General features: G+C 37.5%; 5 protein-coding genes across 7 annotated transcripts; 2 read left to right on the top strand and 3 right to left on the bottom strand.

Moving 5' to 3' along the window:
* Window positions 1–140: 140 nt before the first annotated feature.
* On the top strand, window positions 141–6,425 carry LOC102577960 (hexokinase; the record flags this gene model as incomplete). Its single annotated transcript, NM_001288857.1, is given in 9 exon segments — window positions 141–627; window positions 2,406–2,556; window positions 2,647–2,829; window positions 3,997–4,071; window positions 4,222–4,377; window positions 4,479–4,577; window positions 4,666–4,796; window positions 5,345–5,426; window positions 5,739–6,425. Coding segments are annotated over 9 exon segments (1,497 nt in total). The 3' UTR covers window positions 6,087–6,425.
* A 378-nt stretch (window positions 6,426–6,803) lies between these two features.
* Window positions 6,804–10,432, bottom strand: LOC102629286 (receptor-like protein kinase 5). The gene is made up of 2 exons (XM_006475523.4): window positions 7,460–10,432; window positions 6,804–7,361 (listed from the first exon to the last, which is right to left on the bottom strand). Exons 1-2 carry the CDS (start codon window positions 10,077–10,079, stop codon window positions 6,937–6,939), a joined length of 3,045 nt encoding a protein of 1,014 aa, XP_006475586.1. The 5' UTR covers window positions 10,080–10,432; the 3' UTR covers window positions 6,804–6,936.
* Window positions 10,433–13,820: 3,388 nt separating this feature from the next.
* Window positions 13,821–15,971, bottom strand: LOC102628527 (probable 3-hydroxyisobutyrate dehydrogenase-like 1, mitochondrial). The gene is made up of 2 exons (XM_006475520.4): window positions 14,714–15,971; window positions 13,821–14,237 (listed from the first exon to the last, which is right to left on the bottom strand). The coding sequence occupies exon 1, from the start codon at window positions 15,771–15,773 to the stop codon at window positions 14,718–14,720; it is 1,056 nt and encodes a 351-aa protein (XP_006475583.1). The 5' UTR covers window positions 15,774–15,971; the 3' UTR covers window positions 13,821–14,237; window positions 14,714–14,717.
* Window positions 15,972–16,541: 570 nt separating this feature from the next.
* Window positions 16,542–18,676, bottom strand: LOC102628045 (mitochondrial import inner membrane translocase subunit TIM17-2). 2 transcript variants are annotated; one of them, XM_006475518.4, is made up of 2 exons: window positions 17,884–18,676; window positions 16,542–16,792 (listed from the first exon to the last, which is right to left on the bottom strand). In XM_006475518.4, exon 1 carries the CDS (start codon window positions 18,572–18,574, stop codon window positions 17,897–17,899), a length of 678 nt encoding a protein of 225 aa, XP_006475581.1. In that variant the 5' UTR covers window positions 18,575–18,676; the 3' UTR covers window positions 16,542–16,792; window positions 17,884–17,896. The 2 variants fall into 2 exon arrangements, with proteins under 2 accessions (XP_006475581.1, XP_006475582.1); XM_006475519.4 differs by having other exon boundaries at window positions 16,542–16,787.
* A 759-nt stretch (window positions 18,677–19,435) lies between these two features.
* On the top strand, window positions 19,436–22,851 carry LOC102627548 (uncharacterized). 2 transcript variants are annotated; one of them, XR_003065038.2, is made up of 3 exons: window positions 19,437–21,485; window positions 22,363–22,626; window positions 22,721–22,851. XR_003065038.2 is itself a non-coding variant. In XM_006475517.4 (2 exons), exon 1 carries the CDS (start codon window positions 19,721–19,723, stop codon window positions 21,482–21,484), a length of 1,764 nt encoding a protein of 587 aa, XP_006475580.1. In that variant the 5' UTR covers window positions 19,436–19,720; the 3' UTR covers window position 21,485; window positions 22,366–22,851. The 2 variants fall into 2 exon arrangements, 1 of the variants encoding a protein (XP_006475580.1); XM_006475517.4 differs by having other exon boundaries at window positions 19,436–21,485; window positions 22,366–22,851.
* Window positions 22,852–26,890: the final 4,039 nt, after the last annotated feature.

The following is a 26,890-nucleotide window of genomic DNA, read 5'->3' as shown; positions in this document are numbered from 1 at the left end:
GACCTCTTTGTCCTGATTATCTTCTCTCATGAAAATCCAATAAAAGATTCACAGCTCCTCGTTGCCTGCAATTAGTAAATGCCTTTGCCCTCCAATACTATATAAAAAGGTGAATACAAAATACAAAATGCAAAGAAAAGGAAATATTTTATAATTCTATAAATAAAAAAATAAATATAAAAAATTAATACTCTCGTTCAGCTCCAATATTCAGCTCGATCTGGGATTGACAAAACCTTTAAATTTGAATCAAAAAGCGACGGGGAGGGTTGGAGCTCTGTTTCTAATAAAAGTCCAAGTCAAAGAGTGAGTTACTTCTTTTTTTTTTGTTTCTAATTATTTTCGCGCGGAGGTGATGGGGAAAGTGACGGTAGCGGCGACGGTGGTGTGCGCGGCGGCGGTGTGTGCGGCGGCGGCGCTGGTGGTGAGGCGTAGGATGAAGAGCACGGGGAGGTGGGCCAGGGCGGTTGCTATATTGAAGGAGATGGAGGAGAAGTGTGGGACCCCCATAGGGAAGCTGAGGCAGGTAGCTGATGCGATGACGGTGGAGATGCACGCCGGCCTCGCGTCGGAGGGCGGCAGCAAGCTCAAGATGCTCATCAGCTATGTCGATAATCTCCCCACTGGGTGGGTACCATACAGAACAAATCAATAATATCAAAATAAAACCAAAAAAAAAAATCTACTTTTGTTTCGTTTCCTATATTATCGGATTTATTTTTGTTAGAAAAGTATTTTTTTTGGGACTATGATTATCATTATTTTCATTTATCGATTTTTTATTTTGTCTTATTTGGTCTTGTCTAATTTAATCATCTCATATTTAATAAGTGATTGGTAGATAAATTTTTCTCTTGGTGTTTACCACACGACAACGGAAAAAAGGAACAAGGAAAAAATAAAAATCTATTCTTTTTCCCACCGTGTTGGATTCTTTTAATTAATAATAACTTTTATATCGATAATTTTGTTGGTTGGTTGCGTAATTGATCATTATTCAAGACCCTTTTTTTTTAAAAAAAAAAAAATTGGGATATTGATTGTAAGTTGTAATTTATCATTTATGGTATTGTTTTTGTATGATTTCAATTGGTATGGTTGGAATTAGTCGTATTTAATGTTTGAGCTGATTTATCAGATTTCTGATTTCTATCAAATTGATAGATTATTATTGGAACTGCCAAAAATTTATTTTTATTCTTGTTTGAGAGCTCTTATTATATGATGGAAAAATGAGAATTCTTTGTATGTTGTTCTGCAACTCTTCTGTGTGAAAGAATCTTTTTTGGATTGAAAGAACCACTACCCATGCTGTGGTTCATTCAAAACTTGCTGCAAATGGGTCCGGTTAATTGTTCTAATGGACATTTCTGATCGGAAAAGCATATTCCATTTCTTTTTCAAAACTTACTTTTTTGTTTGCTTGGGATTTGGGCAATTTCTCTTTTGAAGGTTAGTAAATGTAGCATTTGCTTTTTCAGCTGCCTAAACACTGCCCAATTGGTTTCCTTTTCTTATCGTTCATCAAATACCAACCATCACTTATTTTATTTTTTAAATTAAGAGATCTTTTACTTTCTGAGGTATAGATCACCATCCGATTATTCGTTTCCTTTTCCATTTTAAGCATATAATTGGTAATTGATTGTAAGATTCTTGTAGTTTTCCTACAGCTTTGGTTCTCTCTTTTGGCTGTTTATATGATAACGTGATGGTTTGGTATAGAGGTACTTTTAAAAGAACACTTAAGTGGAACGACACTTCACACTTTGAAAGATAAGCATCAATTGGCATAATTTGTGATGTTCTGGTTTTTCCTTTTTTCTGTATGTTTATGTTGTATTTGTTAAGGACTACCTCGTCATTTCTCTTTATAAAAAATGGCTCTAATTTTCAAATTTATTTGTACCTTATATACTGAAATATGAGATTCCGTCAGTAATTTCTATTACATTGGAACACTTTGGCTGAGGGTCTTTAACTAATGATAGTTTTTGCAATTGACTGGGATGAAAGAACTGCTATGCCCTAGATGCGTTTTTCTGTTATTTTTACATTGAATATATGTAGTGTGAGAGGGTAAACGTCCTTGATTTGAGCAATTATTGCTCTTTGCAGAGAAACACGAGTGGTCTCCTAGCCTTGGTAGTAGGGTTCCTCATAATTACCATATCAATGGTTGTGGATGAAATATGTTATAACCTCTAAATGAAAAGTAAGGATGGAAAAGGATGGGATAAAATTGGAAATTATTAAAGAGAAGTGGCAAGTGTTTTTTAAATAGGACAATTGTTTTCTTACGCACAGTTTTTTCCTGCTGAAAATGTAATTTTAGTTAGATGATTTTTATTTTTGCTGATGATAGCTGTTGAATATGCCCATCACTGCCACCCTTAATTTTACAGGGATGAGAAGGGATTGTTTTATGCATTGGACCTGGGCGGCACAAACTTCCGTGTCCTGCGAGTACAGTTGGGTGGAAGAGAAGGCCGTGTTGTTAAACAAGAATTTGAGGAAGTTTCAATTCCTCCACATTTGATGACTGGGAGTTCGCATGTGAGTGTCTTTACAAACCATCGTGGCAAAATTTAAACTTGGTTACATTGGTGCATGCTCTTGAGTTTCTCTTAATGGTTGTGATTTCAGGAATTATTTGACTATATTGCTGCAGCACTCGCAAAATTTGTTGCTACTGAAGGTGAAGGATTTCATGTTTCACCAGGTAGACAAAGAGAGTTGGGTTTTACCTTCTCATTTCCTGTTAGGCAAACATCAATAGCATCAGGGGATCTTATAAAGTGGACCAAGGGCTTCTCTATTGAGGATACGGTTAGTCATACTTACCTTAGCCCTTGTTTTGGCAATATTTTTCATAATGATCCTGCAATTCATGTCTGTGGTTATGGTGTTTCCAGACTTGCTCATTGTCTGATATAAGTGTCAAACTTTCAGAGATTCTTTTAAAATCTAAAGAAGAAGTTAACAACTGTTAAAATTCTGCTACACTGATATTTCCTTTATTTTTTCAACTTTTCCCCCTCTGTAGTAACGTAGTTGATTCTTATTACAATTACTCCTGCTTCATAGTGATTTATATTGGTCCTGTGTGGTTTATCACAAATGTTTCTGGCTCTTGTGATTGTCTAAATTAGGTGGGTGTTGAAAGCAACTTCATAGAATTTAATAATGCAGTTTTCTCACGTGTTATGTTGTCTGATTCTATGGATATTGTTTTTCCTTATCGTCCTTCATAACCAACTACACTCTGATAATCAGGAACTAGAGCTTGTTGCCCAAGTTAGAAATTTTATGCCCATTCTATTTGGTCTGCACGAGCATCATGATGTATAAATAAAACTCCAATGGGGCAATGAGGCGTGTGTTGAAACCCTCACTGCTATGACTGGCCCTGGCCTTTCTTTTAAGAAACGTGAAAATTCCAATTTGCTATGTTTACTTTTGGGAGTGGACATTGAGTATTTGAACTGCCAGATAATTCAGGTTGTTGGTATAGTTGGTTCTTTTATCCTTCTGAAAGTTTCCTTCCGTACTATCACCATATAGCATCTGACTCATGATTGATGATTGAATGTAGTGGAAGGAGTTAAATGTGTTGTGGAGATGAATTTATTATCCACAGGCATGTCAGTATGTGGTTTGTCATGTATATGCCCTTGATATTAAGTTTTTTCTATGATGACACATTGTGAGATCTTGCACAATCTGTGGGAGAGCTTGTAGATATACTTTTGAGGTTGTTTGCAAGGTGAATTTATTTGTTTCTATAACACATCCCGTGTTCAATTCACATGAGTTTTATATAGGCAGGCAACTTCTTCATAAATAGCTGTGCCAGGTAGAGCTATGGTGTGTAGCTATTCTGGAATGGATGCCAATGTCAGGATGTGTGTTTTTCTAATAACAAATTTATATGTGAACTTTTTGCTCTCTTTTTCCTGACTGTTGTGTTGTCTTGTTTCTTCTTGTCTGTTATAGGTTGGAGAAGATGTAGTCGGAGAATTGACTAAAGCCATGGAAAGAATCGGGCTTGATATGCGTGTGGCAGCTTTGGTATGCCTATTTTGGCTTTACTTTTTAGCACTTTGCTTATTTTTTTCTTCTCAGTCTGAGAAATTTCTCTCACAATGTAGCATGATATAATTTCTCTTCAAATGTCTTTCCTCTTATCCTGCGGATCGCTTGACAGCTGAGTTAATGCAGGTGAATGACACCATCGGAACATTAGCTGGTGGTAGATACCACAACAAGGATGCCATTGCTGCTGTAATCTTGGGCACTGGAACTAATGCAGCATATGTAGAGCGAGCACATGCAATTCCCAAGTGGCATGGTCTTCTGCCTAAATCAGGGGAAATGGTTAGTAAGCTGTCTGCAGATATTCATATCTGATCTGAATATATTACTATCTTTATATGGTGAACTATAGTTTTCTTCTGAAACTATATTCATTAACATAGGTTATCAATATGGAATGGGGTAATTTCCGGTCATCGCACCTTCCACTAACAGAATATGATGAAGCATTGGACACTGAGAGTTTGAACCCCGGTGAACAGGTTGCTATTTTAATGTGCCAGTTCCACGTTACGATTGCTTATATAGATAGCTTTATAGATTCTCATAATGCCAGAGCTGTGCTTGCAGATTTTTGAAAAAATCATCTCTGGCATGTATTTGGGAGAAATTGTACGCAGAGTCTTGTGCAGGATGGCAGAGGAAGCTAACTTTTTTGGTGATACTGTTCCTCCAAAATTGAAAATTCCATTCATATTGAGGTGTGTCTTTTGTGCTTTTGCGCTTTTATTGTCAAACTCTGTCATCTCATCTTTGTATCGGAACTTGTTAAGTATGGATGAAGTTTACTTCCTCATTTTTCATCATTTCAATGGTTCATCAATGCATCCTTTTCCATGTTAGAAGGGAATAGCCACTGTTATATTTAACCTGTAACTGGAAACTTATTGGTTGCATGACCTCTAGCACTTAGAATTTCACAAGATTAAAGCAAATTAATTTTGGGATTGTACTGGTTACCATGTATTAGGAGCCACTTGTCTAACTTGTAATCCAAGTCTGCATATCTAAAACTAAATCGGACCTGGTTGGTTTTCATATTGCATTTAAACTCGAATTTTTAGTGCTAAAGGACTGTCTTGTGCTACATACTTAAGTATGTTGGGACGGTCTATGTTTACCAGTTTATTTTATTTAAGTTTATGCTTGCATTGGATATTTCATTTCCTGTACAAAATATTTTTACCCTCACTGATTTTGCGAATGGTGTGCTTGCTGAGCTGTTGCACTGATATCCTGAAATACGCAGGACTCCTCACATGTCGGCTATGCATCACGACACATCTCCAGATTTGAGAGTAGTTGGGAAGAAACTAAAGGATATATTAGAGGTATTATACCCTGTAGATACAGTTGGAGAACAGCTTGTGTTATGCTGGCATTTTATTTCTTGCTTTGAAGCTATTTTTTTTTTAACCAGAAAAAAGCAGCATGAAATAAAAAATTCTTATCTGTAATTTTTTCCAAGGACAAATATGTTGTTAAGAACTAAGAACTAGTGATATTTGATCTGGAAAATATTGCTTCTTACAAGTTATACATCGGCGCAGCAAGATCTCCTATCTATTAGTGAACATTGTAGCTTCTTGTTTAGAAACAAAAATATCTTATAAGTTGTCTTTTGTTGTTGTTCTATGTGTCAGATATCCAATACCTCTTTGAAGATGAGAAAACTTGTTGTTGAGCTCTGTGACATAGTTGCAACTCGAGGTGCCCGCCTATCTGCTGCAGGGATTGTAGGCATCCTCAAGAAATTAGGACGAGACACAGTAAGAGATGGGGAAAAACAGAAGTCAGTAATAGCATTGGATGGCGGTTTGTTTGAGCACTACACGAAATTTAGTGCCTGCATGCAGAGCACGGTCAAGGAGTTGCTGGGAGAGGAAGTTTCTGAGACCGTCGTCATTGAGCATTCTAATGATGGATCAGGCATTGGAGCCGCACTCCTTGCAGCTTCGCACTCCCAATACCTTGAGGTTGAAGAGTCTTGAAAATTGCCTCCATTACACACAACATCCTAGTTTTTGTATATTTTCCCATTTCTCACTCTCCCTTCTTAGTTCTTTCGGCTTATTTAGAGCTCTCCACATCCCTGCTTCAAGAATTCTAGCTACAAAAGTTTTGAATTTGGCTCCTGTGGAGTGTATAATTGAGTAATGGATCAATTGTGCAGTCATTCTGGGCAGCCACTGGCCAATAGCTTTATTGCTGTCATTCTGCATTTTGCTTCTTTTTTTTCCCCAAAAGCTGGGGCACAATGTTGGTACAAGTGTATAACATTATATGTCCTGAATTAGAAAATAAAATGGGGGATAGAACTTTTTCTTTCAGTTTTTACTCTTGGATGAAATATTCATTACCAATAAAACGGGGCTCTATTATTAGCAGCTGCATATTGCCTTTGTGTGGTCTGCTGGTTAGTATTTCTGTGCGTGGGGTCTTAGTCTTAGGACAGTGTCGTTAAAACTGATGCAAACTCAAGTCAATGTCTTTTGTTAACTGCTAAAGGGAAAAAGAGATTAGTACAAGAACAGATCATTGTGCATTAGTATTCGAAATTTGATCTTTGGATTGGTAATGATATAATGGGATTCAAAGAACATGCAAAGAAGTTTGGATTACTCGACTTATTAGTAATGGAGACTCTTTTTCTAAGTGTTGGGCAAAACACAAAATTCCGGCTGACGGGAGAAAGTGTGGAGTGGAGATGCTGCCAAGAACCTATTCCAAATTAAATTGATATTGCACACAGGCACATGCAGAGATGATATCATTTGCTTCTCGGGCGGATGATGGACACAGTTCTTATGGATTAACATGATCCCTAGCCCGTTTAGCAAATTACACTAAAGAAACCAAACAAGCATCGTCACTTTCAGACATTTTCTCACGCTTTGAATCCGTGAGGAGTGGAGTCACATGATCGTACTTTCTTCCACCATTCTTTTCCGTGGGAAAAATCGGATTATTGAGTAGGATTTGGAGAACCATCCTCATGTTTGGCCTCTCAGTAGGTAGCATGCTGGTGCAAATTACCCCGAGTTTGAAGACTCGAATCATTTCTTCCAAGAAGCAAGGTTCATCGATTTCCTTGTCCAAAGCATCAACTATAGGTTTGCCTTCCTGAATGTGACGCCATGCCCACTGAGCCAAGCATGTGTGCTCGTCACCATTGTTAGCTTCTTTTCCTGTTGTTAGTTCCAGAAGGATGACCCCAAAGCTATAAATATCCGTCTTTTCATTCACCTTTCTTGTTCGAGCATACTCTGCATCGCGAGTCAGAAGTACAGAAATTTAGATAAAACTCATCTGTTAACATAAAAAGAAGGAACTGAAATGAACATGTTTTTGCAAGATTCATCACCTGGAGCGATGTACCCACAAGAGCCAACCACGGTTGACATTGCTGCAAATTCTCCTTCTTCCTTGATCAAGATCTTAGCTACACCAAAATCAGCTATTTTTGCATTGAAGTTGTAATCTAACAGGATGTTACTTGATTTCAAGTCTCGATGGACAATGGTTGGTGAGCAGTCATGGTGCATGTAGCAAAGCCCCTGGGCAGCCCCCACCGCAATCTGCATCCTCCTTCGCCAGCTTAGGACTTCATCACGGGCTCTGCCTGAAAGAGATGATCGATTCTTCTTATGCAGCCATTGATCCAGGCTACGCTTTTCCATATACTCATAAACAAGAAGCTTCAAATTCTCACTGGAAATACAGCAAAGCAGTTTTACTATGTTCAGATGCCTGATTGTGCTCAGTATCTGGACTTCTGCTAGAAATTCTTTCTCGTGTTTTTGGTCTAACTTTCTGTCATTCCAAATCTTTTTCACTGCAACAACTTCAGCCGTGTGATTGATAGGAACACGGTATACTTTTCCGGACCCACCACTTCCAATCACATTTGATTCTGTCAGTTTTGGGAGAATGTCCGAGTCTCTGAAATTCAGCCTGTGGAATGAGGTGGTCTCTGTTGAAGTCAATTCATCTTTTCTCTTCTGATAAATTCTGATCATGTAAAAGAAAGATAGAAGTGCCACCAAAAAGACTGCGATCACAGAAACTATGATCACAGCAACATGTTGGGATGAACCCTTCTTTGATTTCCGCGGCACGAAAAAGCAGCTTTTCAGATTTACATTCGAGCTACTTGCACAGAGACCAGGATTATTCAAGAAACTACTGGCATATGCACGATTTTCAAACTGACTTGGGATTTCTCCCGTGAGGCGATTGGAAGACAGGTTGAGGGAGGTCAGCATCAGGCGGCCGATTTGTGGTGGAATTTTTCCAGAAAACTGGTTTTCTGACAAGTCCAAATCTTGAAGGACAGGTAGAAAGCCAATTTTCTCAGGAATTTCTCCAGAAAGCTGATTTCGGCTGAGATTCAGAGCAGTTAATGACTTCCATGAGATTATATCTAATGGAAGGGAGCCAGAGAGTTGGTTCTGATCAAGCAACAGGGTCGTTAAAGAAGGAAGAGCTGTCAATTCTCCAGGAATTGTACCATTAAAGAGGTTATTACTGGCCTGAAACACCACCAGATTCTTCGAAGAACTCACTCCAGTAGGAATTTTACCAGAAAACCTGTTGTTGCTAATCTCGAGCCGTGAGAGATTCCCTGACATTTTATCAGGAAGCTCACCTGTAAACAGATTGTCACTTATTAGCACCATCGACAGATTGAATCCCGTCCATAGCCCCGCAGGTATGTTTCCTGTAAAACTGTTGTTGTAGATTTTGACCATCAACAGACTGCTACAATTCCCAAGTGATTCCGGCAATTCTCCACTGAGATTATTATCCTGAGCTGCTATACCTGCCAACTTACCACCAGCACACAAGTGTTCAGGTAGGCTGCCCGTAAGGTTATTGACAGAGACCTCAAAATATTCCAGTGGTGAATACCGGCCAAAGTCTGGAGGCAAAGCACCTGATAGCATGTTGTTAAACAATCTGACATCTTTCAATGATGGAAGAAGCCCAATGCCTTCTGGGATTTCACCAGATAATTGATTGAACATCAAACTCAAGTTTAACAAATTCTCCAGCTTTCCGAAATCATTTGGTATTGCTCCTGTCAAATTGTTTGCGGAGAGATCAATGACTTTCAAATTCAATGACTCAACAGCTTGAGGAATCTCCCCAGATAACGAGTTACTGTAAAGATATACTTTACTCAAGTTCTTCAACTTGAACACACTGCTGGGTATGCTCCCGGTGAAATTATTAATCGACAAATCAAGAAACTCAAGAGCTAGCATGTCACCAATTGTTTCAGGAATTTCACCAATCAAATTTGTAGAAGCCATCCACAATTTCTTCAGCTTTTTCAATTGCGTGAAATTTGAAGGCAAGCTCGATGGCGAAAATTCTGTGTTGTATGCCAATTCTAATGCTTCAAGATTCTGGAGATTGCCAATTTCAGCTGGGATAGAACCATTGAACTGATTCACAACGAGGTTAAGTTGCCTAAGCTCAGTTAGTCGTCCAATACTTGCAGGGATTTTCCCCGACATGTTATTGGCGGTAAGATAGAGGAACTTCAGCCGAGACAAACGATCAATATCCTCAGGAATGGGGCCAATGAAGTAGTTCTGAGAGAGGTCCAAGTACTCGAGCTTAGAACAGTTGTAGAGAACCCTCGGAAATTGGCTTATGATATAGTTGAACTGCAGGTCCAGGATCGTGAGGTTCCTGAGGTCACAGATGAATGGCGGGAATGTTCCATTCATGTTCATGTTGGTGAGGTGCAGTTCAGTGACAGAACCATCAGTGCAGGCGATCTCAGGCCAGGTGCAGTGCGATGAGTTTGTTGTGGCCCAGTGGCTAATGGGTGGTGGATTTTGCCAGTGTTGCTTTAGTTTCAGTAGGACTGCGTGTTCTCGATCATAGAGTTGGGAGTTTGCACGGCCGAAAAAGAAGAGAAGAAGGGTGCTGAGTAGGATTTGGAGAGACGTTGTTGGGGCTGTTTTCGACATTTTCAAAGGGGTTAGTGGTGCTCGAACTGGGCTAATGCGGATGCAATACGAGGTTTGTTTATTCTGAGAATACGGCCAATACAATTACATTGAACTGCAGAAACCAGCGGCAACCATTCACATTGATTCTTGATATTCTTGGAGTGTGACAAACGGGTTTGGCAATTCCTGAAAAGGATGGTCAACCTCCTTTTCCTGGAAAAAGAAAAACGAAAACGAAAAGATAATAATGATAATTCAATAACCAACATGACATTGACATGATTCTCCTGTTAGCCGCCTGAATTCCGCCAATGCCTTGCTTCTTTATTGGCAGTGTTCTGCTTTAACTGCTTTTGAAAGAGCAGCTTCATGGAAAGACGCCTTTGTTGAATGAAGACTGGCAAAACGTGAGACAAAGCAGATGTGGGAGACTTTGAATGTTATGTCATTTATTCATTACGCACTTCAAGGTGGAAATTTTGCGAGTCTTGACGTCGTGTCGTGTTAGTTATCGCAACTTTTTCGTTGACTAGTCGCCTCAATGGAAATTTCTCCTTCAATTCTCTGACTTTTCCTGATAAATGTTCGAAACTTGGATCCGATTATGGGTACCGTATTTCACTGTCTAAGTATTAGCGTTGGTTGATAAAAAAAAGTCTACAAAAAATTAATAAACATTTGACAATCTAAGGCTGTTTTGATGAAATACCACTGCCGTCGTCACAGCTTAAACACAGATATATTTACTCATTTTCAAACAGTATTTGAGATGAAACTCATTATTAAGCTAATCTCACACATTTTTATAAGAAACTTTATCAATAATAATAATAATAATAGAGCTACAAAACATTTTATATAAATAAATGTGTATAAATTAATAAAGGACGAAGAAATTAATTATATAGAACTATCATAAAACTTACGTAACTAAAAAAAATAATTATTATCACTTTTGGAAAAAAAAAAGCTTCCTGTCATATCAATTAAGAATATTAATTTATACAGATGTATTTGTAGCTCGTGTTATTCTTTTTTGGTTTTTAGAATTCTGACATCACAAGTGATGTGACCTGTACTTTTTAAATTTCACAAAATTAAACTTAATGAAATCCGTACATGTCAAACTTCTCTTAAATTGGATTTCTGTACCTTACATTTACATTGGCACAAATTAAGCTGCGGGTCACACTTGGACTCACATCCAATAGAGATGGTTGTACCTTACATTAAATATATAGTAGCTCTCCTCTTGAACCTGTTTGTCTTTCCTATAATTTATGAAAAATTTATGAATATAACTATAAAAATTTAGTAAATTATAAAAATAACCACATAATTTTTTTTTATTAAAACTAGACAAACACCAAAATTTTGAATCAAACTATCCCTGTCATTCTCACCCAAGCTCATCGAAATCTCTCACCTATCGTCGACAGTGTAGAATAACATCAAAGTCTATCATCGGCGGCCAATCTCACCGAAATCACGTCCAACAACATCAATTCCATCGAAATCAAATCCAATAGCAGTGTAAAGACCTTTGAAATTAACAATTGAAATTCAAAAATTTTAAATTAACAATTTCAAATAAGTACTTTATTTTATCTTTGTATTGTGTTGTGGTTGTGTGTTGCTGTTGTTGTGGTAGTGGTGGTGGATTGAGTATTTGTTGATGTATATCATGAAATTTTTATAATTAAAAAAATAATAATTATTCCTTTTTAAAAAATCTCTACCTACCTGTTAAATTTGTAGAAGGCTGCGGCAATGATTGAGATGATCCAACGTAGAGCAGCTACATTAACCGTTAAATGCATGTTAAAATTTTTTAAAACAATTGTAACAATATGTATCCAACAGTTTGATATGGCTGCTCTACGGTGGAGATGTTTCAAGGTAGCCAGTCCCTTTGTTGAAACCTATCTGTAGCCCTTATTATTTTTTGCGTTTCTAGAATTCTAACAACACAGGCGATGTGATGTGTACTTTTCAAATTTTCACAAAATTCAACGTCATGTATCTGTACACGACAAAGCTCTCTTAAACTTAGTCTATAAATTTCACAAAATTATAGGTCTTACTAAGTTACTATTTGTGTGAGTTACAGCGGCACTAATCCCACTGTCATGTTACTAACTTTAGTATTTTTGCAAGATTATAAGTTACACAAGTTATAAGTTAGCAAAACCCTTAATTTATTTGATAATTTCATGATCCGTCCGTTCACAGAGGTTTCCTATCTAAAGAAACTGGTAACTTGCCCAAATTCTGAAGGAACCAACCTGGTGTATTATAAAGTTGACCCAATTTCACTTCTGACAATACCATAAATTATAAAATAATTCCAAATGTTAAATTAACCAGAATTCCAATATGTTCTAGATCAGATCCGCTACGAAATGTAGTATTTTTGAACAAGTCTACAATTATAATTATACTTACTAATAATAAGGCAACCAATCTTAAAGAGAATCCGTTCCATTTGGGTCCACTCTGAAGAACCAAATTCAAGCTCAGTACCTCAGCCTATCATTCTCATCCAACCCCACTTGACCCACAGAGAAAGTTCTATATCTAGAAGCTACATCTAGAAGGACACAATACAAAAATCACTGGCTGCCACTTTTCTTCGTAGACCCCACACCCCACCCCCCGCGCGACCAAACTTGGTAATTTCTATCAAAACTCGGAGTCAGAGTCCATTCTGCACCTAAAATACAAAGCCAAGCAATTGCACAAGCTAAGAGAATGGGAACTGAATGAGCAAGAAACTGAGGTGAAATGTTCCTTCGAGAAAATTGAAACAAAGAAAAAAATCTCGTACTGGTATACTCGAAATAAGAGTCACGAAGAAAGGCCCTTGGAAAAATTTTGCACGTTTCTTGAGAAGAATAAACTTATGGGGCAATGAGAACTCCGATATTTAGTCCCATACATCTTACTTTCACAAGGTGAGAGGAGACTAATGAAATAACTTGTACAAAACTGAATAAATATTAAAATATTCCGCGATATTGTGAGCAAAGAACATCTCTATCAACATGGTGCGCCATTTCATCAAGTTGCAAGCATATCTTCACATTTGGTCCATTAAAGGGGTGGAAGTATATGGTCACAGCAGAAGCAAAGGCTCTACTGGCTAGTGGGTATGCCACTTACCCTTTGTAGGTCAACGTAGAATGGGAAAATTTTATTCAGCTTTATATCTTTATTTCAGGGTAATTGGTCTATATACTTTTCGGATCAAGTGGGATTGAGATGAGGTGAAAGCGAAGACAGAATGAAGGGACAAAACCTAGGCAATCCACACCTAGAATTCCCACTGAATCACACTTGGGAAGAGAGTCATAAACTTGAATAAAACTATAATATCCTCTTTTAGTAATGTAATTGATAGATTATATATACTCAAAGAAGATGTCAGTTATCCTAAACTTATGCAGGAGGAAGATTTGAAAACTATAAGCCTTTGACTTGGAAACATTAAAGATCAAAGAAAAAACTACAATACTGAAAAGAGAGATGGACAGTGCTAAAACTCCTTCAAGATACTATGTAGCCCAACGTATCGAACAGCAACATTTTTTACTCCAAACTCCCAATGGCACATAAAATAAAATATTTGAATTGACTTTAATTGACTAAGTTAAGTTCAAAATAAGCCCTTCTTGATTTTTGATAGGAAGCAACCACGAAAAAAAAAAAATAGTAACAGCAACAAATTGGAGTCACTGAAAAGAACCAGTCCCTAAAAGATGGATAAAAAGTTGACCTCTTTTGACTTTTATCAGATGAAGATTAAACTTCTTCCAAAATACAGTAACGCTTTCAGCAATACAAGGTTTTAATGTCTAATGCTCTTTCACAGACAGCAAGCTAATGATACTCCTACTGAGGCCAATAGCTTATATAACCATATTTAGTGTTATGGTCTCAAACATCCTTTGACCTAAACTTCCACTGACAAATTCTGTTTCAAAGAATACAATTGGAATGAGATCGCCACCTTAATTGAGTGGTCACACCTCTCCACTGCCAACTTTGAAGAGAGAGGTTCAAGTCTCCCCATGGTCAGTGGCATTAGATTTCTCCCTTTTTGGGAGCCCTTGGGCCTAGAAGTCTGGACTGCCGTGCCATATTAGAGTTGATCTAGGCAGAGGTCTCAGCAAATACCTGACCAAATTTATCAATCCCAAGGAAATTTATGTGAGTATGTGATAGACAAATGAGTCTACATAACCAATTAATTATATATAAGAATTTTGAAGTCCCACAATCATTGCAATCTCAAACACACTGTCTAAGTTAAAAAGGAAAAAAAAAAAAAAAGCAAAGCTAAATTTCTTAGCATTATTTTGAAGTTATTCATCTCATAAATTGATGGCTAATCATCCAAACTAACACATGCAGAGACTGATAAACAAGATAAATTAACTACTAGGACAGAATGTAATACAACTGTCATGCTAGAGACTTCAGGCTTCTTGAATTTTTCCATTTCCATAAACACTAAACCATAATTTACCAGTATTATATACCAAACAGAAAAATAACAAACAACAGCAACATATTGCAGGTATCGACACAACAATGGATGAAAGATCAATGTCAGTAATTAAAATGCTTGTTGGTACATATAAAAAAATTACCAATCTAAGCTGACGGCTTGGACGCGACAGCATTATCAAGACGAACATTATTAAGCCTCTCGAGAGCCAAAATCAATGCTTGAGTACCCAAATTGCCTTCCCCGTGAGCCTTGAGTGACAAGTAAAGCTGCTGAGCCAGAGCCACGCCAGGTAAAGCAAGCCCCATATTCTGACACTCTTTTAAACAAATCCCCAAATCTTTCACAAAATGATTCACATAAAAACCCGGCTCAAAATCTCTCTTTAGTATCCTACTCCCGTACAAGTCCAGCGACTTGGAACCTCCAGCTCCCGTTGATATGGCGTTTAAAAATAATTCCACATTTAGCCCTGCCTTGTGAGCATAAACCATTCCCTCCACTAATCCAACCATCGTAGAAGCGATCGTGATTTGATTCGCCAGCTTCGCGAATTGTCCTTTCCCACTGCCACCCATGTAATTAACTTTCCCCATGAGGGCAAAAAGGGGATTTAACTTTTGAACTACGGATTCGTCCCCTCCGGCGAATATAGCGAGGGTTCCGGTTTTGGCGCCGCGGTCACCGCCGGACACAGGGGCGTCGATGGCGGAGCAGTTTTTGGAGGAGGCGGCGGCGGATAACTCGGAGGCGAGGGAGGGTTCGGAGGTGGTCATGTCGACGATGATTCCACCGGGACGAAGGCCAGAGAGGGCGCCGGAAGAGGGGTGGAGGAGGACGTGGCGGACGTCGGAAGGGTAGCCGACTATGGAGAAAACGACGTCGGATTGGGAAGCGAGCGAATGGGGGGAGTCGGCGAGGTGGGCACCGATGTCGAGGAGAGGCTGGGCCTTGGAGAGGGTGCGGTTGAAGACGGTGACGGTGTAGCCGGCGTTGAGTAAGTGGGCGCACATGGATCGACCCATGACGCCTGTGCCGATCCAGCCGATGCGGGTGTTGGTGGGGCAGACGGGATCGGTGGATGCGACGGTGGCCATTGAGCGGCGGCGGAGGAGGAGAGTCACGAGTGAAGAAACTGAGAGGGAGTAAGAGTGAGCCGTGCGGGAGCGCAGTACCAGTAGGAGTGGCAGTAGCGGTGGCATGGTCAACGCTCGGCGAATGGAATATCAAATATCATATTATCCAGATTGGGTAACGCCGTAATTTTATTCAAAATCGAGGTCATTTTGGGCAAGACATCTGGATATTGGTTACTGCCTTAGTTTTTACTTTACAGGCTGGTTCTGCAAGGTACAAACACTGGTGAGCCCTGATCACCTTGCAATTGTAATTGGGCGCTGCTAAGTTTCATTCACTCTGTGGCAGTGAAAATATCTCGTCGTTGTGAACTTTTTCGCTTCCTATTTTATTTTTTTTCCCCTTTTTCTCTTTGGTTTAAAATTTGTATAATAAGTCATTCCAAAAACTGTGAAAACTTGTAGGGATGGAACTGATTCATTAGCCAGCAACTCATTAGTCAATGTCATGCCCGCATAGAAAATTACAAAACAATTCAGAACTTGATATGGAAGAAAAAGATACCGTTGTATATTCATTTGCAGCTAAACTAGGATAGAATAGTATGAATTTCCAGTCTCTACATAACAATTTCAACATTCCATGACATCATTCCAGCTAAATTTTCAAAAGAGAATAGAAGCTTTTGTAACTGTGATTCTTTTAAGAAGATACCTGTTTCTACTGATACAAATATGTGTAGAATGAACTTAATTCGAGGGAGGGTACAACCGTGCAATAAACAAACCAGTGCGTCTAGAAAATCTCTTGTTTAACCAATGTGGCGTATGCAAGAATGTGAATCTCATTTGCAGCTCATGCTTATAAGCAACTCACCTAAGTTTCACCACCGCTAGATATAAACAATCACGACATTGACGGTACATGATTCCATGAAGAAACCATGATTCTAAACTTCCATTACAGTACAAGGAAACCGAGAAATGATATTTTATTGGTGACAATTTAAATGCACCACTAACAAAACTGCGAGGACCTTTTATTTGGTTAGACAGGAAAATGGTAAATCCATTGGTACCCAAAAAGCCTGTGCCACAACCTGGAACAGGGTCCTTTCATTCCCACACCCCCAGAATCCTCTGCCCTGAAAAAAACAATTTAGGAATGGCACTACAAGCCAATTCAACATATTTATATGTTCATATGCTCAAAATAAAAGCATAATCATTGAAGCAAATACTATTTACTAGTCAAACATATTCTTAAGTTGAATGCTAAAAAAATGCTCCATGATTGAAAATCAAACTTGCATCAAATCCAACAAACAGCAATAAAATATTTCCACTTAATGCTAATAAGTTGCATAAACACATGATAAAGAAAGAATAAGTTGTTGTCTAGATTTTTTTTTTTAAAAAAAAGAATCCTAGAAAGGGTTAAAAGATACAAACTCCGTAACTTTAACAAAGAGTACTAACTTCACCAACATTAAATGTCGCATAAAAAGGACGTCAAAATTATCAGAATTCAAGCATGGCTAAGATGGTAACAATGCCAGAGATGCACAGAGACAGATGAATAGAACAGAATAACCTTCGGTCTTCAGAGATACAGAAAACACCTTTAAGATAACGGAGCAAATGAAAAGATATAGAGTAGCCTTACCTCCATCGTTTGACAGAAAACATAACATATACAAACATGTTCACATAACCTGATATGTGAAAGCAAGACCATCATGTTTTCACAGAATTCAATTTCTTCAAAAACTGCTTCAATTTCAAAATATTCCAGGCAACTACACCATTAAAACCATAAAATTTAGCTTCACTTTTTCACATTTTACTTGCTAATGGAATAAAGGACGGCAAAACTCACATCATGATAAAAATTAAAAATGAACAAAAGAAACCAAGAAACTGAGTTTCTGATATGCATTCTTGACTTCAGAATAAGAAACACTCAGCTGCAGAAAGCTCAAAACTTAAAACTCAAATAGAGCATTAAGCATAAACTCGGTCAAAATTGAGCTCAAAATTATAGATTCCATCTGAATTATTATACAACGATGCAACTATATATCAATTATCATTTGGAAGAAACAAATATCAAAACAATGAAAAGGAATCGCATACAATCATTCATTGGTCAAACACATAAATCACTGCGTGATCACACATTCTAACAAGCAACTGTAGCTAAAAATTAAAATTTTAATCTCTTCAATTTTAAGACCTCATGTTTCGATTCACTTGTACTCAAAAGAGGGCACCGGAGGCGCATCAAAACTCTCCAAAATCTCCGTCTTGCTTCCACCGCTTGTGGCCGGTTCCTTCTTTTGACCTCCACCAAACCACCCCCCGAACCAACTGGAATCGGAATCTGAAGAACCTGATTCTGCTACCTGTACGGGATTCCCCGGCAAGCCAGCAGGAATACCGGGAGGCCCACCACCAACCATCCCGGGAACCGGCTCCGGCTCATCAATCATAATCGGCATATTCTGCGGCCCGCTGAGGACTTTATTGAGCATGATCCCTGCTCCTTCTATTAAAGCTAAGAGAACGCCACCAAATACAGCGGATCGAGCGGAGGCGCCAAGACCCTGGCGCATGGAGAGAAAGCCACCTGTGGCGGCGCCGGCGAAGATGGAGTTCCAGGGGTCCTCTTTCTGGCGGAGGTAGACCATGGAGCAGTCGAAGGTCGAGAAAAGGCCGCCCCACACTGCGAAGCTTCCGCCGACGCGGGGCGCGTTCATACGGACGGCTTGGGTGCCGCCGAGGAGGCGGGTGCCGCTGGGTGAGTTGTAGATGCCCTTGAGAAAGTGAAAAGCCGAGCCGCCAACGGCGCCCATGCCGAACGCGCCGCCGACGTCGTCGAGGATCCGGTCGGGGCAGGGTTCGCGGGACGTCTCAGGAGTTCCCATCTAAGACGGAGACTTTTTCTTTGTTTTGTTTGTGTTTGTGTTTTGTTAAGGGAGTCGGAGATTTTTGAGGGGTTTTGGGTCTCGGCACAAAACTAGGTTTTGTTTTTGTATTTCTCCACCTTCGTTTAGGGGAAAGGGAGTTGGGCCGTTAGTTTCGAGTGAATTGACGTAAAAGTCCTTGGAACACAATTTTTTAAAAATTAAAATTATTAGTGTTTGTGTCTAGAAAAACTGATTAGTTTTAATGAGATCTGTTCATAGTAATGAATCCAATTTTTTTGCTTTTAAAAGTCAATTAATAGCAACATACTATTAAATTTTGTGCAAAATAATATCTCGTAAATTTTAGAGAAAGGTCCTCCTTAAACTATGAAAGAAAAAAAGTAAAACTAATCTAATTTGCACGAACAAATTATTTCTCAATTGAGTTTGAGAAATTTATATAATTTTAATAAATATAATTAAAAAAATAGAAAAAAAACCAATTTGATATGATTTTAAGGAAATTTTATTCAAATTAAGTCTCTCACCTTAAAAAAATTTAATAATGTGTATGATTTTTATTGATCTTAATATACTAAGATAAATTAGATTGAATTTGAGAAGGTCGCGTTAACTTATTCTAAAAATAAGAATAAAATTAGTTTATATATGTTTTAGTTTGAATTTTAATAAATTCATTAATTTTAAGATAAACATTTTTTAATTCAACTTATAAGGGACATTTTATAAATAAATTAAAAAAAAAACTTATAAGGGATATAAGTGGTAATAACTCAACAATGCTCAGGCGGTTTGGCGAATTCAAGCGCCAACGGCGCATTCCGTTAACACCCACATGACAGGATATCAATACCACTTCGCCACCACACGACGTCGTTTTATTTATTTCCACTTATCGTCCACACCACGCTCCTAAAACGAAATCCTCCAATTTATTTTTCTGAAACAGACAAGAACAGATTGGGACTGCGAGAAAACACTCTTACCGATTCATGGGCTGTAGATAAGAATCTGGGTATTGCTTGCAAAGGCCTTTGGTTACAATCCAGGTATATTCTTATATTCATCAGCCGCTGCTTCAAGTTGATTCATTTGTTTTATAACTAAAAAGTACAAAGCTTATCCATTATCTCTTTGTGCACAATGTACTCTAATTTAACAAGTAGCCAAGCACTGTCCTTGGCAACTAGAATTTCTTCCGAACCCACCAGATTTTTTAAATATATTTACACAAAGTCTCAATCTTTACCAATGGGGTCTGTTTCGAAACCTCCATTGAACCCTTCTTTTATCAGCTTCTCTCGGAATGGTCACATCAGAAGTTTAGGATTCTCAAAATCCACAAATTTTTCATTAGTATTTTGTAATAAGTCGATGCAAATGGGCGTTTTAGAGAAGCCAAGAAGAGTGTCAAGTGTGATGAGAGTGAAATGTGCTGTTCAATGTTGTGATTTGATTAGAGGGAGGGGCTTTTCGAGTTTGAGTTCGGTGAGAGTTGATGAAAGAAGTCCTGTGTTGAGAGCTGGAAGACCACTTGCTTCATTGAAATCAAACAAAGTTAAGGAGGCAAAACGGTTGGGGAAGGTGATAAGTGCTGAGGCTAGTCGTTCATCGTGGGAGGCATCAGCCGAAAGATTAGAAGATGTGAGTAGTAGTCATTCCTCTTGGGAGGAATCGGCCAAAAGGTTGGAGAAAGTAACAACTACAAATATTGGCCGCTCTTTGGAGGAATCGACTAAAACCTTTTCCAGGACAGAAGAACATAGAGAAAGGGTTGTAGATATGTCAACAGGTCACCAAAATGTTTACGCTAAAAACCAGGGAACTGCAGAAGAAGAAGGAGAAGAAATGGAGGCTGTTAGTGATTCAAAATGGAATAAGCGTAGGAATAGTTTCAGACGGGACGTCAAAGCCAGGACAGAGAAACCAGAATATCAAAGGTGGAATAGGCAGGAAAACTCTGGAAGAACTACATGGAAAGAGGCTGCTCCATCGACTGTACCTAAGATGGTTGGTGAAGGGTTATATGGAGTAGGGCCAGTTCTAGCTGCGTTGTCAGCAAAAACAAGAGAATTCTATGCACTCTATGTTCAAGAAGGATTGTCTTTAAGCAGTAACAATAGAAAGAAGAAGGACAAGAAAGGGTATGAGAAGGTATTGAAGATGGCTGAAAATATGGGAATCAGCATAAAGGAAACCTCAAAGCATGATCTCAATATGGTTGTTGGTAATCGCCCTCATCAGGGTCTTGTTCTTGACGCATCTCCATTGGAGATGGTCAAAATAAAAGAATTGGACCCTATTTCGGCTGATGAAGATCAAGCCTCTCTTTGGGTAGCACTGGATGAGGTGACAGATCCTCAAAATTTGGGGGCCATCATTAGGTCTGCTTACTTCTTTGGAGCTTCAGGGGTGGTTTTGTGTGCAAAAAATTCAGCACCATTGAGTGGTGTTGTGAGCAAGGCTAGTGCAGGGTCACTTGAATTGGTGGAGCTGAGGTACTGTAACAATATGATGCAGTTCTTGGTATCATCAGCTGAAAATGGCTGGCGAGTCCTTGGCGGTTCAGTTTCTTCAAAAGCAGTTCCCTTGAATGAGATTCCTCCTGGTCAGCCAACTATTCTAGTTTTGGGCAGTGAGGGCACAGGATTGAGGCCTTTGGTGGAGAGATCATGTACACATTTGGTTAGGATCCCTGGAAACATTCCAGTTGATGTAACTGCTGGAGAAATTGATGATGTGGATGCTAATGGAAATCATGGGTCAGCAGAACAGTTCCAGTCATTTATGGCTGTGGAGAGCTTGAATGTCAGTGTTGCTGCTGGTGTGCTGCTTCACCACTTAGTTGGGCACCAGGTCAGTAATAACAGCCACATAGAGGATAGTTCGACTGCAACAGTTGATTAAGGTAACAAGCCGCTATCTTGAAATTTCGTCTCAGGCCACTTATAGAATTAGGTTTAACTATCCTCTTTATTCCTCTAACATAAATGGATTTCGCATATTTTAGCAACATTTGTGGGATTTCCTTCAACTTGACATGCAAATGGTCTCTTTGATGATAAGGAATTCGTGTTCCCGGCTGGGAATTTATTGCATTAAGAGTTTTGTTTCTTGTTTATTCACTTTCTGCTTTAATTTTTGTGATGTCTTTCATTTTCCTGAAACTTAACCCAGAAGTTTTGGTCATCATCAGAGAGGATTTCCTTAATTGCAAGGATAGGTTTACGAGTTTGATTGGCTCCGTAATTTCTCTGTCAACTATTTAATAGGTCAAATGAATGAAAAAACCTAGTCCCCGAGGGATATAAGCAAATGAATAAAAGCCAAATCAAATCAATCATACATCTAATAGCTACTAGTCAGTAAACAGTACATGAATTTATCATAGCAGATATTTTATTAAAATTGGGGTTTCATTTACTAATGTTGGCAGTGTGTGGTTTCTTTTCTTCACCAGTCTGTATATGTATGGATGTCTATAAGTAACTCTCACTTCTCTCCCTCTCTTTTGCTAAAAGACCAAATTTGGACACTCAGATAATTATTAAATTGTGGTGATTAAAGGACTGTGACATTTTATATTTTCATTTCATAGTTATATTTCTCTGGTGTTTATATCAAGATTCTTGTTTTGTGTCACATCATTTATAATCTCAATTTCATCATCGTCTACATGTAAATATTTTCTCCAAGAATTGTTTTTCTCCTCTCATTTGTGAAAACAAACACCAAGAGATCACAACCATTATGATATCATGCTTCCATTGTCTTGTTGAATTTAGAAGCAGGGGAGCGGGGAAGAAAAGAATCACAATTTGTGGTTCATGCTGCTGGATGCAAAAATTGGGCAGGGTCTAAAATGATTCACTGAGCTTTTGCAAATTGCGACGAAACAGGAGCTAGATTCTCAGGGATATGGTAAGTCGTTTATTGAGAACGCAAGGAGAGCCGGTTTGGGACAACTGTGCAGTATGGCTCAAAGTTTCAACAGGCTGAAGGATGCCCATTCATTCAGAACTCTCCCAAATCTTGGGGAAGGGGAAGAGGTTGCTTCCATATATTATATCATATACCCCCTTCTATAGTGATCATTTAAATTTTTTAACTAAAACTGTTTTAAATTTCTTAATTATCCCACAGAAAATGAAGTCTGAGGAGCTGTTTAACAAAAATCTATCTTTTCCAAGGCCGCAATTCCGCTCTCCTTTGTATTTTTTATCAACTCATTAGAAATAAAAGCAACTACACCTGTGCTGTGTAAGATTTCATTAGGCAGGCGATTATGAAAAACCAGGAAAATGAACAAGCATGCAGTTAAGAAAAAAAAAATGTTAACACAGGTTTGGAAAATCATAAAATTCATTATTTAAGTCAGTAATAGTATAATACTACATGTTACAACTAATATCAAAGAGACCTCATGCCTGATGAACAGTAAAATTCATGTCTTCGTTTAATGCATATTTAATGCATGTCTTCGTTGCCTAAAGGTATATAAATAGGGGTCTTCATTCACCTTCTTCTTCTTCTTCTTCTAATTGGCTCATAAGCTCCGGGAACTTGTCAGAAATTGCCTTGATCCAACCAAGATATGGGAGTTTCGAGTGTCTGCAGGTCGAGTTAAGTAATGACTATACCTACTACCTCTGAGGGGTCGACCATATGTACTTCGGGAGACCCGTCCCATTCAAATCAAAATAGAACGAGCACCTACGACTAAGGGGAATGGAATGTCGACCACAGGGTGAGATGATCTTTTAATACGAGGGCGAGTGACTGGTTTGTACGAATTTTCATTATGTGGTAAGTCATTAGTTTAAATAAATATATAGATAAACTCGTATTAATGACTCATTTACTTGTTTGAAGGAATAGTGGTAAAGTTTATTAATGTTTATTAACCACTTTTATAATGGAAGTGATAAAGGTTATTAATATTTATTAACTACTTTCACAATGAAAATGATAAAGTTTATTAATTTCACTTCTTTAATGGAAGGAAGTGTAAAGTATTTAAGTTATGAAATACTATTATAGAAAGAGTCCCTATCCTAGACAAATTTATGTTTGCTAAAGTTTGTTTTTTATCACAAAAGAAAGGCTATAAAGTGGAATAAACTAAATAAATACCTCTTAAAATTTGGTGAATGTAGAGAGTGCTTGAAACTTGAACAATTATGATTGGAGATATGATTCTATCTTAATTTAATGTATCAGAGCCACCTTCAATTCTTGTCGTTCTTGTCGTTCAATATATATATTTTTTATTTATATGTTCAAATCATATCGTAGTGTATTTGATTGGAGTTGAGTTTTTGACACCGATTGCATTTATAATATATAAAAAAATGCATGGAATTATAAATTGCATCATATGATATTATGATTATATAGGTTACCCTTGAATAAATTTTCTTGGATTTATTAAGTACATGCATTTGAATTTGATATCTATATATTACATTATTATAATACCAAATTCAATTAGAGAAATTTGTGTATGTCTATTTTATTATGATCGAAACATCTTTTTTATTTTTTTGAATTCTATTATATACAGATTGTTACTAATATTACATCAGATATTATAATTAACTTTTACAATCATATTATACAATTGGGACCAGCACCATACATTGACACACTGAAGCACTTACTTAAATATTTTAAACACTCTTTAATATTCGAAGAGTGTCTACTCCACTCACAATTCGTAAGGGAGAGACTGTCTCTACTCAATTAGTTAATAATTTAGGGAGAACTGAAATTAACCTCCATAAAGTTCTTATGGAGGATCGAACCCTTGCACTCAACATTGTAAGTGTAAGGCTTCTCCCATTAGACCAAAGGCTCATTGGTATGATCGAAAAATCCTTGCAGTTGTTGGGTTTTAGTTTTTGCAATTATTTTTAAAGTTTACAGCACTATATGTTTTACAAAGGCATAGAAGATGAGATTGATCATGCTGTTTTATTTTGATTATTTAAATGAATTATGATTAATTATATATAATAGTAAACAGTGGCATGACTACATTATATCCTATAATTTTTATAGTAATCATTTGAATTGAAACCTGAGTAGATTAATTTAATTATTATACATGGTTAAGTCATGAAACTTAGTCATTTTGATCAACATAAAGTGCAGGCGCCCTCTTTTTTTTTTTATACGGACGTACTTTTAAGTCATGCAATTAAATACAGTCATATTTTAAATGCTATTAAGTTGCATGGTTTAACAACGTGTTCACATTTAAAAAAAAAAGGACGTCTGCACTTGAGAATGAATGTTTATAATAATAAAGTCATAAAAGAATGTTGATAGCAAACTTCTAAAATGAAATATTATATCTATAGCCATTATGCCTTTAGGCCAACGATAATGGAAAATTACAAAACTGACCTAAAAAGTTTTTGATTTTTCACATTTAACCTTTTTAATTTTTTCTTATCATAAGTAGCCAAATATAAGTTTTTTACCCTAAATTACCCTTCTTATTTCTACCCAAACTTCTCTCCCTCACACCAAATCGTAGGCAGCTTTTTTTCTCTTGAATCATCATCAGCAGCGGCGAACAACCACAGCGACAGTGACGACAAAAGTGAATTTCAACCAAATACATCCGAACTCGCATCCAGCACCAATCCGACATGATTCTAACAAATTGAATTAGACCCCAAAATCTAGGTAAGCTAATTGAAAGGAATTTGGTTTCGTATAACTATTGTACATTAGATGTTTGATGAAATATTTCTTAGATTGTTTATACTTTGCTTTTGTATAACCAAGTGTTAAGAGGCATTTGTTATGTTGGCAGGTGTGTTTGTGGTCGATTTTGTGCGATAAGATAGTTTCAGTGCTACTGTGTCTTAATGCAACAGGGTATCTGTCGCACTAAGAGTCAATCTCGGTGCAATTATCTCTTGGTGAGAAAAGCACCTTGTAGCAAAAAATTGTTGCAATAGGGTGCCTGTCGCACCAAGAGACAATTAGACACAATTTGGTTGTAATTGTCTCTTGGTGCGACATGCACCATGTAGCACCAAATTTGGTGCAACATGGTGGCAATTGCACCAACAGTCAGTTTTGCACCTAAACTGTCTCTTGGTGCGACATGGTGAGACAATTTGGGTGCAATTGTCTCTTACTGCGAGAGGCACCCTGTCACACAAGATTGGTGCGACATGGTGCCTATCGCACTTAATCATGCATGCGACAAGACGCTCATCATACACAAATCAAACAGCATGTGTCACCAATATAGAGATTTTTTAAATTTTTTTAAATGTTATGTCGTTAATTTATTATAATGTAATATAATAATGTTATATAAAATGTGATGTTGTTGGTTTAAATTCAAATGCTAATGGTGTCAATGTGCAAGTGAATACAACAAGTAATAAAATTATGAGTATTCAAGATCGTCTCCATAGGGATTGATGCTATCAGACTTGCTACGACAATTTCAACAGTGCAATTTATATTCTAAATTAAATCAATACAACTAATTCAGCTGCTAGACTGAGTAAGATAAATCACAATAATAAGAAAAATGCAATGAATGAAAGTTGCACGTTAAACATGAAAGTAAATTCACTTGGAATTAAGTGGTTGAGTGATTAAACTCTCTTTTTGGTGTTAACCGTTTTATTCATGTTAAGCTCAGTTGTTACAACATTTACTACAACATTGGGTAGAAACTAGTTATATCCTCAGTTGTCGCTTGTTGGATATCTTATACCTTCATGCAATCTAACAATGGCCAGTTGTTATGTTAACATAAGATATAACATTACACGCATAAGTCTTCTTTACCTTACAAAGTGAATCCTTTTATCTAATTCATCACTAATCTTAGATTTAGTATAACCCTCTTAGGACTCAAGTTAAACTAAATCCAGAAAACTCAATTTAAGGCCAAGTATTACTCTAATATGTTCCATTAAAATAGGCCCTTTTGCGGCTCTTTTTTAACTTGTATCATTAAATTAGTAGTCAACTGAAATAATGAATGTAAATTTATTAAAGTAACATGCTATAGTAAATATGTAGCAACACCTATATTCAGTCAATTAACCATCAAGATTGTTTAACACTCAACCACAAATAAATTCGGTTCATAATTTGTGAAATGTAAACAAACAACTGAGTTCTAGCCGTTAAATATATCTTTATAATCAATGAATAACAAGTAAACAAGAAAAGAACAATAAAAAATGAGTTCAAGTTAATTCTCCAATTGTCTTCGACTCGTAAAGCCTTAAATCTTCAACAGGAATTCTATTTTTTTGTTGTTTCTTCTCTACT

This window comes from Citrus sinensis, chromosome 1, assembly GCF_022201045.2.
Source record: "Citrus sinensis cultivar Valencia sweet orange chromosome 1, DVS_A1.0, whole genome shotgun sequence".
Taxonomy (NCBI): Eukaryota; Viridiplantae; Streptophyta; class Magnoliopsida; order Sapindales; family Rutaceae; genus Citrus; species Citrus sinensis.
The sequence above is the reverse complement of the archived record's forward strand: the minus strand, read 5'-3'. Positions and strand labels throughout refer to the sequence as shown.

What these genes read in the sequence shown, in the direction of transcription:
- LOC102627548 (XM_006475517.4), top strand. Translation starts at nt 19,721, where the DNA reads ATGTACTCTAATTTAACAAGTAGCCAAGCACTGTCCTTGGCAACTAGA.
- LOC102629286 (XM_006475523.4), bottom strand. Translation starts at nt 10,079, where the DNA reads ATGTCGAAAACAGCCCCAACAACGTCTCTCCAAATCCTACTCAGCACC. An exon ending in TTGTGGGTACATCGCTCCAG is followed by an intron (nt 7,362 to 7,459) that starts GTGATGAATCTT and finishes CTCGCGATGCAG; the next exon opens with AGTATGCTCGAACAAGAAAG.
- LOC102628527 (XM_006475520.4), bottom strand. Translation starts at nt 15,773, where the DNA reads ATGCCACCGCTACTGCCACTCCTACTGGTACTGCGCTCCCGCACGGCT.
- LOC102628045 (XM_006475518.4), bottom strand. Translation starts at nt 18,574, where the DNA reads ATGGGAACTCCTGAGACGTCCCGCGAACCCTGCCCCGACCGGATCCTC.